The sequence below is a fragment of the Centruroides vittatus genome, unplaced genomic scaffold (genome assembly GCF_030686945.1).
Source record: "Centruroides vittatus isolate TY-2023 unplaced genomic scaffold, ASM3068694v2 contig_864, whole genome shotgun sequence".
NCBI classification, from domain to species: Eukaryota; Metazoa; Arthropoda; class Arachnida; order Scorpiones; family Buthidae; genus Centruroides; species Centruroides vittatus.
In genome coordinates this window covers 108,593-123,672 of record NW_027122564.1, presented here as the reverse complement: position 1 = coordinate 123,672, position 15,080 = coordinate 108,593, and the positions used below count along the sequence as shown (strand labels likewise).

The 15,080-nt window shown below is 35.3% G+C and overlaps 3 protein-coding genes across 3 annotated transcripts; 1 reads left to right on the top strand and 2 right to left on the bottom strand.

Annotated features, from left to right (window-relative positions):
• The first annotated feature begins 1,450 nt into the window (after positions 1-1,450).
• On the top strand, positions 1,451-2,839 carry LOC136982818 (uncharacterized). Its single transcript, XM_067279343.1, has one exon. The coding sequence runs from the start codon at positions 1,451-1,453 to the stop codon at positions 2,837-2,839; it is 1,389 nt and encodes a 462-aa protein (XP_067135444.1).
• Positions 2,840-8,534: 5,695 nt separating this feature from the next.
• Positions 8,535-9,734, bottom strand: LOC136982817 (piggyBac transposable element-derived protein 4-like). The gene has a single exon (XM_067279342.1). The coding sequence runs from the start codon at positions 9,732-9,734 to the stop codon at positions 8,535-8,537; it is 1,200 nt and encodes a 399-aa protein (XP_067135443.1).
• A 3,627-nt stretch (positions 9,735-13,361) lies between these two features.
• LOC136982838 (EPM2A-interacting protein 1-like) lies at positions 13,362-13,979 on the bottom strand. The gene has a single exon (XM_067279367.1). It carries the CDS (start codon positions 13,977-13,979, stop codon positions 13,362-13,364), a length of 618 nt encoding a protein of 205 aa, XP_067135468.1.
• Positions 13,980-15,080: the final 1,101 nt, after the last annotated feature.

The window sequence follows — 15,080 nt, the reverse complement described above, 5'->3', positions numbered from 1 at the left end:
CTCCGTCTGCGCCATTTTTGCTAACGTTGTTTTATTATAACCACATTTTGTATTTTATTACAAATTTCTATACTATGTGTATTCTAAATTTCTATACATGTGAAAAAAACCGATAAGATTGCTATTGTATATTCGAATATCAGCGGAGGAATGGAAGCGCTGTGTTGTCGAAACCGGGTCAGCTTCCAAGCAGCCGGATTATAGGCATTGGCGCATGCATTTTACAGAGCACCTCCTTGTTTAGCCGGTGGAAGCTACACAGGGTACGGAGCTATCTGACTAAATGAATTGTTTTAGATAATCCTTACTTCCTCAGCAGATTTACCAACAATAATACACAAACACCTAATTACTTGCTGAGCTTGCTGATATCTTTATTTTCAAACGTTTTCAACCTAGTTATCATAGGTCATCCTCAGGAAAAAATTTATTCCATTTTCACATTCGAATATATAGCCTTCGAATGCTCGTGATATTACAACGTTTCGAATTTTCAAAAATTTTAACGGTTTAAATAATAACAAATTAAACCAACTACAAACACATTAAAAACATTACTAATTAACAAACATAAAATAAATAAATAAATAAATAAATATTGTATCAAAAGTAGATTAAACTAGTTAAAGCTGCCATGTCCTTTCTACGGGTTTTTTAAATCCCATTTCTTTTTCTATTACGTATTTCCATGCTGTTGGAAGATTATTTGCGTCTTTTGCATTTAAACATTTGTTTTCCACCTTACTCTTATATATTTCTACTTTCTCCATCCCTAATGCAATCGTCGGGGAATGGACTGCCTTTACTATTCTCGCTTCATCCCATTTTACGTTCGCTCCTTCTTCTTGTCCCATGATCGCCAAAATGGTGTTGTTGTGCCCTTTTTTTACATCATATTTGTGTTCTTTTATACGTGTTGCCAAATTACGTCTAGTTACTCCAATATATTCTTTTGTTGCCGCTAATTGCTCGTTCTCAAATGGAATCTTATAAACCCCCGCCTTATCCTGCATTCTCATTGCGTCCTTGTCATTTCTAAGTAATCTGTATATGCTTGGTGCTCTTTTATAAATCATTTTTGTGCCTTTATATCTACATAACTCTTCCATCACCCCTTCCATTTTTCTGTCGTACGTGAACTTGCTGATCCGATCCTCTCTATTAAATCCTCTGTGTCTATGCTGTTTGTAACTCTTAAGTAACCCTTCTATTATGTTCACTTTATAACCTAACTGCTTTGCCACTTTTTTAATTCTGTCAATCTCCTTAATTTGATCTCGTACATCTGTGCAATATACGTACGCCCTTTTAATAAGCGCTTTAAACGCTGCCATCTTATATTTGAACGGATCATTAGACCACGCCGGTATATATAGGGGCGCAAGCGTGGGTTTTAAATATACTGAAGTTTGTATACCTCCCTTTTAAACTTTATATTTATGTCCAGAAAATGGAGGCATGTTTACGTAGGTCAATCAGACTTATGAAGAACAAAAAATATGGAATTTTAAATGAGTGCATTGATTTGGAAAACACAATATACCAAAGAAATCCAGAATGGTTAAAAGAGATCAACGGTAGAACAGTAAAGCTTACAGAAAGGGTTAAAAATACCTTGGAAAGGAAATATTGCAGAAAGATGACATGGATTATAAAGAAACAGGCTCCCAAAGGGCAAAAACGAGATATAAAGCCATACATCCTATGGGACCAGATTGAGGTGCCAAAAGACGTAGAGAAGGTGTTAAAGAATGGGCCCAATTATGTTCCTGGCGACAAAAGCGAATGGGAAACTGCAATAGCTGAGCTGGAAAGAGGGATGGCCGGCCTTAACGAGGTTGAAAGAGATTATTTCAGATGGAAAATGGCATTTAGAAAAAAGAAAGAGGAACTAAAAATGAAGGGAAAAGAAAGATTAAATATGAAGTTTACAAAGGAATGGATGGCAAGAGAGCAGCTAGTGTTAACAAAAGCGGATAAGACTAAACAAATGGTAATTATGAAAAGAGAAAGGTATAATGAAGCCATCAAGGATTATATTAGGAAGACGGAATGTGATATTGTGGATGAAAAGATTGTAACGGCAACGAACAACAAGGTTAAGCGGCTTGAAAGAACACCACTCTCAACGTACCTGCCATTCTTAAAAAGATCGCATAATCCTAACCCCCGAATGCCACGAATATTTGCGTTCGCGAAAACACATAAGGAGGGCAAGGAGATTCGGCCGGTAGTTGAAAAATGCAATGCACCAACCTTTATACTGGAGAAGAGATTAAAAAAGTACATATATGAGGAGATGGTGGAAAATATGTATGTAGCGAATGATCCGAATAAGGTAGTAAAGGAGTTGCAGGATTTGGCTTTAATGAACGATGAGGTGGGGACGGTAATGGATTATGAAAGCATGTACCCGTCCGTGAATCTAACATCATGCTTCAATGCCCTTACTGAATTTTTGATAGAGCATAATCCAGGGTTGGCGGCGCATGTTGAGGACTTAAATGGACTTGCGGATTTGATGTGCTATCAATCATTTTTTGGATTTGGTGGGGTGACATACAAGCAAAAGAAAGGTGTCCCGATGGGAAGTCCCATGTCGGGACTCCTATGCGAGTTGGTAGTACGTCAACTAGAAAAAGATATCCTAAGATCATTTGAGGAGTACATTGTAATGTACAAGAGATATGTGGATGACGTATTGATAATTTGGAAGGATGAACGAAAGATTGGAGATTTTTTAATTGCTATGAATGACAATCCGCATGGGTTAAAGCTAAAAATGGAACAAAAAAAGCCGTACGCAACTCCATTTTCTGGACATAAATATAAAGTTTAAAAGGGGAGGTATACAAACTTCAGTATATTTAAAACCCACGCTTGCGCCCCTATATATACCGGCGTGGTCTAATGATCCGTTCAAATATAAGATGGCAGCGTTTAAAGCGCTTATTAAAAGGGCGTACGTATATTGCACAGATGTACGAGATCAAATTAAGGAGATTGACAGAATTAAAAAAGTGGCAAAGCAGTTAGGTTATAAAGTGAACATAATAGAAGGGTTACTTAAGAGTTACAAACAGCATAGACACAGAGGATTTAATAGAGAGGATCGGATCAGCAAGTTCACGTACGACAGAAAAATGGAAGGGGTGATAGAAGAGTTATGTAGATATAAAGGCACAAAAATGATTTATAAAAGAGCACCAAGCATATACAGATTACTTAGAAATGACAAGGACGCAATGAGAATGCAGGATAAGGCGGGGGTTTATAAGATTCCATTTGAGAACGAGCAATTAGCGGGCAACAAAAGAATATATTGGAGTAACTAGACGTAATTTGGCAACACGTATAAAAGAACACAAATATGATGTAAAAAAAGGGCACAATAACACCATTTTGGCGATCATGGGACAAGAGGAAGGAGCGAACGTAAAATGGGATGAAGCGAGAATAGTAAAGGCAGTCCATTCCCCGACGATTGCATTAGGGATGGAGAAAGTAGAAATATATAAGAGTAAGGTGGAAAACAAATGTTTAAATGCAAAAGACGCAAATAATCTTCCAACAGCATGGAAATACGTAATAGAAAAAGAAATGGGATTTAAAAACCCGTAGAAAGGACATGGCAGCTTTAACTAGTTTAATCTACTTTTGATACAATATTTATTTATTTATTTATTTTATGTTTGTTAATTAGTAATGTTTTTAATGTGTTTGTAGTTGGTTTAATTTGTTATTATTTAAACCGTTAAAATTTTTGAAAATTCGAAACGTTGTAATATCACGAGCATTCGAAGGCTATATATTCGAATGTGAAAATGGAATAAATTTTTTCCTGAGGATGACCTATAATAACTAGGTTGAAAACGTTTGAAAATAAAGATATCAGCAAGCTCAGCAAGTAATTAGGTGTTTGTGTATTATTGTTGAATTGTTTTAGATTTAAAAAGTAAAGAGCATTCAATGTTATTTTTATGTACGTTTTTTTTTTTGCAAAGTTATATTTGATTATAATTTTCTTTTAGTTATACTGTAATTATATTGACAGATTTTCAAACAAAATCTTTAAAATTTTCATCACTTTTACATGTTAATAATTTTAATATTATAAAAAACAATTTTTCCAAGCGTGTTTTAATTCTTTGAATTAAGTAAATTTTATGGGAAATTTTTTGATTTATCTAAATTACGTAGCGAATCGCAATATTTATATTCGTGTCCGGACTACACGGACAAGTAACTCTTAGACATATAAAGTATTATAATTAATGACGATCCGAACAAAGACGTGCTAAAAGAATTATATGATTTAATATCATTAATTTTTACGGTACCGTCTACCGATGGGCCTGCTGAGCGCAGTTTTTCGACCAGGAAGCAAATTCATACATAGCATTCAACAAATTGCAAATTCCGAGCGGACAAAGCCGTGGGTAACAGCTAGTTTTGTATAAATGTATATTACTTTAAAATTGTTTGTTCCCTGTCCTTCGTTCTATCTTTTCTATTGTCTTATTTTTCTGGAATGTTCTTATTTAACCCTCCTCCTTGTTATGTGGATAACTAATCTCCGAGAACAATAGATGGAATGCAACCCTGAGGGCGAGAAGGGTAGCAAGTGGTTCACTCTGGAGCAGGAAGCCAGAGAGTTAAGATGGCGAAATCGGTCTCCCCAGTGCGTTTTAGCCTCGCATGGGTAGAGACAAAAACTTCGGAAAGAGAGAGAATGATTTCTTGTGAGGAATAGAAAACACAGTCAGCCTTTCGAACTGATTATAAAATAGTGCGAGAATTGAGCCCATTCATGATCCCAGGAAGAATCCCATACCAACGACAAATAGAGAGGAAAGAGGGTACCTCTTTCCTCTTTATTTGTCGTTGGTACGAGATTCTTCCACAATCTGTTGCCATCCTGTTTTTATAATTAATTAGAAAAACTGAAGAGTTTTATTTTTATTAGTTACAACTAGGTGCTTACGACTACTTATAAGTTATGTATAGTTTTAAACAATTTGACGATTGATTCGGGTAGAGGTCGCCACGCGAATTTTGTCGGGAATTGATCTTGTGTTATTTTTCGTGCGAGTACATTGTGTATTATTTAGTGGGAGAGGTATTTGTTGGCATCCTAAAAGAATCTCATATTGCGATGAGCAAGAAATAAATTTGATATTTTATTCCTTTATCTACATTTCGCTCTATCAAATTTCACCATGGTATGTCACCATTCCAATGGACAATGTTCCCTCTAATTTTTTTTGTAGCTGAGCGGAACATATATTTCTCTGAGCATATATACAGGTATACCTCGCCTTACGTCGGTAATTGGTTCCAGGAGAGGCGATGTAAGTCGAATTTACTTGTGTAGTTACGACGTAAGTCGAAACTACGGTGGAAAATGCCAATAATGAACACTTAAAGACCGCTAAATAAGACGACAACACAGATGTTTTCATGTTTCGTTCTCTAGGATTTATCATGATTATATTAAAGTAAGCACATTTACAGTAAATGTTAACATGATTTTATGTGCTTTTAACGCTTTTCTAGTGATATTACGACTTTAATATTTGGGGCGGACGGATGTAAAGTCGAATAAAATGACTTAAACTTGATTTTTATTTTTCCATATACTTTTTTGGCAAACGACGTAACTCGAGGTATACCTGTATATAAAATTTTATTTTTTCCTATAAAAATTAAAATAATTATAGAGATTAAAACTTATTTTAAAACATACTTCCATACAAAATATTATTTTTCGTCAATGATTTAATGTATTTAATCGAAATATACGTAGTAGAGGGAACATTGCCAATGGATGCTGTCATTGTTCGGGTCACCATTGTAATTTATTTCATTCGCAGACAATTTACTAGTACTGTACATATACTATTAATCATGTACACTTAATTTTTAATCCACAATATTTAATTTGAAACATTTGCTAGCTACATATATTTTCTTAGAACCTTCTGACTTTTGTTCGAAAGATAAGTGCATTAGTTCTCCCCTTACAAAAAGCAATTAACACCCCACTGTGTTTATGATCTTGTTTGAGGGTTGACCTTGTCAGAGACTTTTTAATTGAAAAGGGCTGTGGCGTTTTTGTTTACTATTTTCGCTTAGTTTTATTGCTTTGATAGTTAAAAACACGGAATAACGGCTTATGTGAATGCGTTGGGGGTACTAAATTTATGCGATATAAATAAACAACACAAATAAAAAAGGTTAACAAAATTCATTTAAATCATTTACGTGAAACATAAACGTATATAACTAATAATACAAAAAATATAAAATGAAAAGAATTCAAGTATACATGAAACATTACCGTCTATAACTACTAATACAAAAATAGAGTCCTTAAGGAAGAAAAATTAAAACACAGTTGAATCCGCATAAGTGGTCATAGGCATAAGTCGACACCATCGGTTAAGTAGTCAGTTTTCTGTGGTCCCGGCCGACTTACATAGGCATCAATGTTAAAAAAACTGGTTTACTCGTCACCACTGGATAAGTCGATATACTTTAACTGTCCCACAATCGTTTAGACGTCCGATAAGTTGACTCCCCCCCCTGAAAAAGTGAGTTCACACCGCATAGTGCGGTGTGAACTCATTTTTTTTCAGGAGGGGAGTCGGCTTATTTATTAAGGCATTTTTATTAATATGTATATATAAACATTTTATGTATTTTTACATATAAAATAATAACAGATAAACAAAGAAAATATACAATCTATATGAACGTCATAGCCGATTCCGATTTTGCATTTTCTCACGTCATGCGTTATTTGTAGCACGTGTTTCACATTTCTGAAAACTAACAATGCTTACGCTGAAGGAAAAACACGAACTTGCGTCTGAATTTGAATGTAAGAGAACTTCGCAAGCCGAATTTGCAAAACAAAAAAACCTTCCAAAAACAACATTGGTGGGAATCCTGAAGAAAAAGGAGGGGAAATTAAAACTTTTTCATGGATTTTCGTCGCGGCTGTCTCGAAAACGCCAGAGAAAGTCGCCGTACCAAGATGTCGAAGATGCTCTCGTATGTTGGCTAAAGCAAATTGGCGTCGAATCTTCCTGTTTCGGGACGATACTGAAACAAAAGGCGATGGAAATTGCTGGATCCCCGAGTACTTAGAGTAGAAACCAACTTTAGTGCCAGTGATCGATGGTCAGAGAGGTAGGTACAGTACATTGCACTACTGTGATATCGGACCTTCTCGTCCTCCCTCTTTTTTTTTTGTAACCCTTTCCGCCCTGTGGGCACTAAAAGGGCCTCTTATAGCAAGCCCATTATGGGTTCGGCCAGGCCCACAATGGGGCGGCCGGGTGGTGAGGGACGGGGACCGACATATCCGGATGCACCACCCCCGAAAAATTTCTGGGAATTTTTCGACCCGTCCGGATTTGATCCCGGGTCCCTCAGGGGCTGCAGGCTGCTAACCTTGACCGCTCGGCCATCCGGCCGCTTCTCGTCCTCCCTCACTTGCGGTTTTGTCGGAACGGGTGCAATCCACCTGCACGCGGTAATAAAGAGTTGTAAAAGGGAATAATAAATATAGACAAGGAACCATAAAAAGAAAGGAGGGAAAAAAAGGCGGAAAGAGGGACAGGAGTTCGGAACACGGGGGAGAGAGGAAGGACGAAGTGGTGGACCATAAAGTTTTTTTTGTGTAGAAGTATTTGAGTGTTTTAATTTTTGTGAGACGAACCGACGGGGCGGAATCCGCTGATTCAGAACGGGTTCCCTACATTGGCGCAGCCGACAGGATTGTGAAGCCAGATCGACAAGATTCGATCTGTAAAGAGTGATTACGATCCAGAATAAGAAGAGCTGATCGACAACTGAGCTGAGTGGATAATTGGGCACGGCGCAAAGGTCTGAGAAATATACAAGGTTTACACCAGAGGAGAGGTAGGAAAATTTTGTACTTTGTCGGAAACGAAATTCACGGCGGTATGCTAAGCGTAAAGGGAGTCAGAAAGGAAGATCTACGGATCGTGGCGGAAGAGCTTTGTGCCACAATAGACGAGAATCTGAAGATATTGGAGTTAAGGGAGCTTATTATAAAAAGCGACGATTTTGCTAGTGACCCGGATTTTGTATTGGAAATTTTAATCTCGACTGTGGCTGAAAGGAAACAGAAGGAAGAGCAAGAAGCGGAAAGGAAATGGATAGAAGCTGAAAGGGAACGGGAAATAGGGAGGACGAGAAGGTCCGATATCACTACACAACACATTTTCACTTTCCCTTGGTATGTCGACTTATGCGGACTCAACTGTATATAGGTAACATGAAAAGTACTGTACAATCTGCAGCAATATTTTCAACGCAGGACCTGCATTGAAGAAAACTAAATAGAAATTCAGTTCTCTTCAATGCAGTCTTTGCACATAGGTGTTACATGCGACAAATATAAAAATTTTTCACATTTCTTACATTTATACTGTGTATATCGATTTTTTGCCCTTCCACATTCTGCACATCTTCCTCTTTTTTTCTGTGTTTCTACTGAGAGTTTAGGTGAGTTGGGTGATGGATATATCCTTTCGGCACTTTCTTTTATACTTTTTGGAAGCCAGTACATGTTTTCTCTTCTCAATCTGTTCAAACATTAGTTCCATTCCTAACTGCTTTAAGAAATCTTTCCTGCTTATATCATTCGTTGTATTCTTATTACTGTGGTGTATAATGTGTGCATTGACACCAGCAATATTTAAAAGACAATAAAAAATAACCATTGTCCATCTTTTTGTGTTTCTTTGAACGTTATAATTTGAAGTTAATTGACCCAATGTATTTACTCCTCCTTTGGTCAAATTATAAAATGTAACTATTTCAGGTTTTTTACGATCACCTGTAGTATCGTCAATGGCGTCATTATGATGAAAAGAGGACAAAAGCAAGACATTCCTGTTTTTTTCCGGTACATAAGAGACCAAGGTTAAATCTTTTAAAAATCCGAATAGGCTACTATAAACTTTTCTACCCCTTACATCTGTAAATTGAAGAGGAAGTTCTCGTTCGTTTTTTCTTATTGTTCCTACCATTGTAATTCTGTCCAGTAACAAATCTGAGACTAAGCTATAACTGGTAAACCTATTAGCGACTGTCAAAGTTCTCCCTGACTTCGCTATAGGTCTTATTAATCGTTTTACGACTTGATCTGGTGAATTCGAAACAGAATACTGGCCCTCTGGTTGTTTTCCACAGTAGATTTCTAAATTATAAGTGTAATACATTCGTGCGTCCGCTAGCACATAAATTTTAATGCCATATTTCTGAGGTTTCTTCGGCATATATTGTCGAAATCCACATCGCCCCCTAAATGCTTCTGCTTTCTCATCTATCGTGCAGTATTCCGATATAGAATAATTTTGCTGGCAAGATTTTACAAATATGTCCACCATATCCCTCACTGCAGCCAACTTGTCAGTTTTAATTCGCTCCTTTCTTAAATTTTTATTGTCGAATCGTAAATTGTACAGTAAAAATTTAAATCTTTTTTCACTCATTACGGTTCTAACAATTTCAAGGCCCGTTCCATCCATTGTCCACATTTCTTTGCTATTGCAGCGATTTAGTTTTTTGTAACCCGCTAAGTATAAAATTCCGATAAATGCTTTTATTTCAGTTAAATCGGTTAGGTTTGCGTCTCTTTCTCTTCCGTAATTTGGTTGTATTTTTTCAATTCGTTCATTTGTGAATTTTACTAACATTTCTAAAATATCCTTTCCTATAAATAAATTTCAACAGTCCATAATGGATGCTGCTTTAGTGGCATCGCCTATGGGACCAGGAAGATGCGTTACCGTGTCACGCTGCTTTGTTTTTCTGGTATCCATTTTTCTTAGTTTCGATGTTGGAAATTTATTCCAGCGGGTTTTAAAATCACGCCCTATATAAAACGTGTTCTCATCTTGTTCAGAAGTTGGAGGTTTCACTTTTTGTTCCTCATCACGTTCTTCCTGTTCTGTATCAGTGTCTTCCTCTCTTGTTTCACAGATATCAAGTTCATCTTCAGATGATTCGTCATCATATAGAATATTTTCCGTCTCCGTGTCTGAAAGTAAAAAGCTTGCATGCTCCATATTGATGCAGCTGATAACAACGCTGTTTGAACACTTCCACTGTTCTAACAAAAGTACAAATGCAAACGAAGTAGCACGTAGTCTCCCCTTCAGCGATCACGTGGACTCTGTGAGACGCCCCCTGGCGTTTTTTTCGTCTCATTTTTTCCGAAATTTTTCAAAAAATTTAAGTTCTCTAATTTCTTCGAGCTGCGAAAAATGCAATAAATAACGTTTTTATTGCGCGCCGAGTTTACTCGGAAAAAAAAGTCGAAAAAGTGCCGGCATCTCACAGACTCCACGCGAGCTTTCGGGTAGGAAAAATTCGGCGGAAAAACCACGCTCGCGATAATCGCTATCGTCGATCGCAACCACCTTTTTTGCTATCAATTCTTTTCTCCCAATAATGTTTTTTATTTCAAGAAAAAGATCGATTATAGCCCGATTTTAAAGCTAGATATCGCAATTGATTATTAAACTCAGCGAAGTCTCATTATACTCTGCGAGAAGTCGCGTTGTCGCGCGCGAGAAATAACAGCGACAAAAATTTTTTTCAAAATTAATTTCGCGAATACAAATTGTGCTAATTGTACAATTGTTCAAATATATATCTGTTTTAATACAGAATTACAATATTTTCTATTTAATGTTTATACTTTAATTATTTTTATAAATATCCACATGTGGTGTTTGTGCTTGTGTGAGTATGATAATATGTATAATATACAATTGCACTTAAACTTTCTTTATCTAGGGGCATCAGATACACTTATGCTGGCCCTGAATAATATTGCAGGCTCCAGGCTCCTAATGAGTCTGTGACAGCCATCTGCCATGTATTATATGCAAATTTATTTTAGCTATAGTTACTATTTGTAGACCTTTTGGAATGTTCTCTGTTTTTCTCTTTTGTCTTGTTAGTTTATTGCCTAGGAGTGGAGGGGAGTTGTGCATAGTAGGTGGACAGAAGAAATGAGACATTCTATTGGTGCTGCATGCAAATACAGAAGGAAGGCTCGAGAAAGTCACTAGGTCAGTGGTGACTAGACAATTTATGAGATTGGGTTCAAAAAATCACCAACAGAAAGAAAATTTGACAATTCCGGAATGCCTGACTCTGAACTATCCTTGTTTTACAGAGAGAACATTATCACTTTAATCCACAACTATTTTGGGCCAAAAGTATCTCTCTCACTTTGACCCATCTAATGTCTCCCTCCTCTCCCACATTTCCATCTTCTCTAGCTTTAGGATAATTTTAAGATAGATTTAAGATTGTGAGTTTATGTATTAAATGTTTGTTGTGATTATTGAAATAATGTAATGGGAATTGTAATATAAACAGTTTTTTCCCCCCTCTGACATATCTGTTGGGTTCATTTATAAACTTGAATAAAACAAAAATTCTCACACCCCAAAGATAGTGAGATGCTCAACATCTGTCATACTCTAACTGCAACAGTGACAATGCCTCAATTACTTTCATGCAAGATGGAGTAATTGACAGATATATAACAGATACTGTGTACAGCAGTTTCTGCAAAATGATAGCAGAATGATTAATTATTGTGCATTTCCTACAGTGTTAGACAAAAATATAAGTTCAAGTAATGTTTTAAACTGTAAATAAATAAATTGTTTAAATGAAATGGTAACATACAAAAATAATCAATTATATCTATTATTTTGATATGTTAAATAGTTTTATACTCACAAATTATTTGAAAAAATATTACAGAGACAAAATTATAAGTTCAAAAATGAATTAATGTCTTAATTTAAGGAATTAATACTTTTGTAACCTCCTTGCAATGAATAACATCATACTTGCTATATGGCATTGAATCAATTAATTTAATCAACAGTTCATCTGAAATTTCATCCCAACATTTTTGAATGGCTTGTTTCAAGTCTGCAACTGTTGAAAATTGTCTCCCATCTTTGTAACTGGACCAAAGAAGAAGCTCTCACAGATTCTCTATTGGACTCTGATCTGAGGAGTATGCAAGTCCTGACAAAACTTCAATATTATTTCTAGAAAACCATTGTTATTGTTTTATCATTTTTGAATTGTGGCAGGATGCATTATCCTGCTGAAAGATGAAATTTTCATCTCCAAGAATGTGATCATACTTACTAAGTTGATCTTTCAACTTAGAATGTAATAGGATTTAGAGGTCAAACATCAAGACCATCAAGGTTAAACTTTTATCATCTAAAAATAATGTACTATACCAGGGATGGCGAACCTTTTTGGGAATTGGGTCAAATTTTGTTCATTATTTTTTTTAGTACTAGCTCGTGGGTCACTAAATTCGTGACGTCACATGGAAAAGAGGGGGGATGGTTAAAAACTACTTTTTTTTGTTCTCACTTTTAAAATCCTCTAAAAAGTTTACGTTTCCTTTTTGTTTTACAACTTTTACTTTTGCAAGTGAAGAGCAAAAAATAAAGGTCGACGTCAAAAAATTGATATCAATGGGTGATATCAATTTACTGCACCAGGACATTACTGCACCGGGAATTACTGCACCAGGTGACACTATGCCCAGTCGGCAGTTGCCCCTGCACCGAGTATTTGAATGAACAAGGAATAAAGAAAATCACATATACATTATGAAATATTATTTATTAATAGATATGGTTACAGGTATGTGTATGTATAATAAAGTTGAAGTATATTTAATGAGAAATCTGCTGCTGTTTATTTTCAGATAGTTTCTTAATATTAGGTTCATATTCCGTATTCATCAGTTTAATGCATTTTGCAGTCAATTCATTTCCAAGTTTACTTCTGTTGGTAGATTTTACAAAATTCATCGAAGAAAACAATTTTTCACACGAATATGTGGACCCAAACATCGTTAAAAGAGCTTAATTTCTTCTAATGAAATGACAAACCGATTAAGAACTTGACCGCAACTTAGCCATCGAACATTGTTATATGTCAAAATCCCTGAATACTGGCACTCAATTTCCTCTAATAATTGGGCAAATTGTCGTTTATTAAGAGCTCTTGCATTTATAAAGTTGATTGCTTTTATTACAACTGGCATTACATTGGAAAATGCTTTTAAACCTTGCTTCGCACATAGAACTTGCTGGTGTATTATACAATGAAATTCAATTAGAGAATGTGTAATATTTTGCTTAAGATACTGAATAAAACCAACGTTTTTCCCCACCATATTGGGTGCACCGTCTGTTGTTACAGAAACAATTTTCTGTAGGTCAATATTCATTTCTTTAAATGCAATATCAAATTCTTTAAAAATATCAAGATTTATATCGAGCAAACACTGCTAATTGTGCATAACCATTTACATCATTACTCTCATCTAAAGCAATTGAATACATTTGTGCATAATTTAAGTCATTATGTATTTGCGAAAAAATATTTCTTTCTAATTCTATTACTCGATCTTTAATTGTATTGCGACTTATTGGTAACTCATTTATACGCTTTATAATTAAGTCCTTTTCTTTAAAATCTGCAAACAAAGTAGCACTACATTCTAAAACCGCTTGTTTTACAATCTCTCCTTCTGAAAGAGGTTTCCCCTGGCGAGCAATGCAATGGGCAACTTGAAAACTAGCAGCTGTAATGTTATTTTTTGGAATCAAAAAAGTTTCTAAAACACTGGTTTGCGAATGATTCTCTTTTTTCTTTTGTAAAAAATATATTCTTCTTTCTTCATCTGTTGAAAGGCTGAGACTAGAATGCATCTTTTCAAAATGTCTTTTTACATTGTATGTACGTGATGTAACTTTTTCGTTACAAATTAGACACAAAGTTGTTCTATTCTTTTCAATCACACCATATTTATCAGACCATTCTGTTTGATATGGTCTGGAACTTGTATCATTTGTTTTTATTTTTTTAACCACCGACATAGTACAGGGCTACAACTAAAAATATTTATATTTAGTATACAATAATTTGAGAAAAAATTTCTTATTAACATACCTGATATACTTACATATGTAGATGAGAAACTTTAATAATAAAAAAATAATAATTTTGAATTATTAAACACTTCTAGACGCGTACAACAAGGCTGCCGCTTAGTTCAACACTGGTATATCCCCAAGCTGGTACATGTACATCTCCCCGTTCTACGATGCAACAAATATGTATGAGCGTCAAGTTTGTCATGAATGCACAGGTGCTGTGACACAATAGAAAATCAGCTGGCCAATGTCCACTTGAAAATATTTACTATGTAAAGTATTGGCCTTTTAGCAGAGAGGGAACAAAAGAAGCGCGACCTTGTCAATTGGACCTACTGTGGTCAGGTAATATACCACTTGTAAGGTGTTGACTTGTAAACAGAGGGAAAACAAAGAAAGCGCTGACTTTGTCAATTGGACCCACCTGTGGTCAAGACGATAGGCTGCTTGCCATATAAAAAACTACTAAAAATGAGTAGCGGACACTAATGTTAGCTCCATACTTTATTTTTTAAAAATATTTTTGATTGTCTGTTCTCTCTTTTATGATATAAAAAATAAGTTTATAAAAATCAACACGTGGGTCATTTAAAAAGCCTGCCATAGGTGTCATAGGTTCGCCACCCCTGTACTATACCATGGTATCCTCATTAGTTTTGTGTATTTAATCATTCTTTTTGGATTGCAAAACTTGAGATAGCCATAGTTGAACAGGAAAGTCAAGAAGCACTTTTAATTTTACTTGCTGACTACTTAGATTGAGTAGCAAGTAAACAAATCTGTCTTTTGTCACAAAATGATAAAGAACTTTTTCTTCTATGGGGCTGTCCATAAATTACGTCTAAATTTTTCTTTAAATTTTTACTCCCTCCACCCCTACCCTTCTATTTCATTTTAGTTTTCATAAAAATTAAATTATTTGTATTAACTGAAAGTATTTATGGACTTACATATTCATTTAACTTAAATCTTTAATAATAATTATTTTGAATTAAAATTTATAGTATGGTAAATTATAAATTGAAGATTGAAAATATATTCATG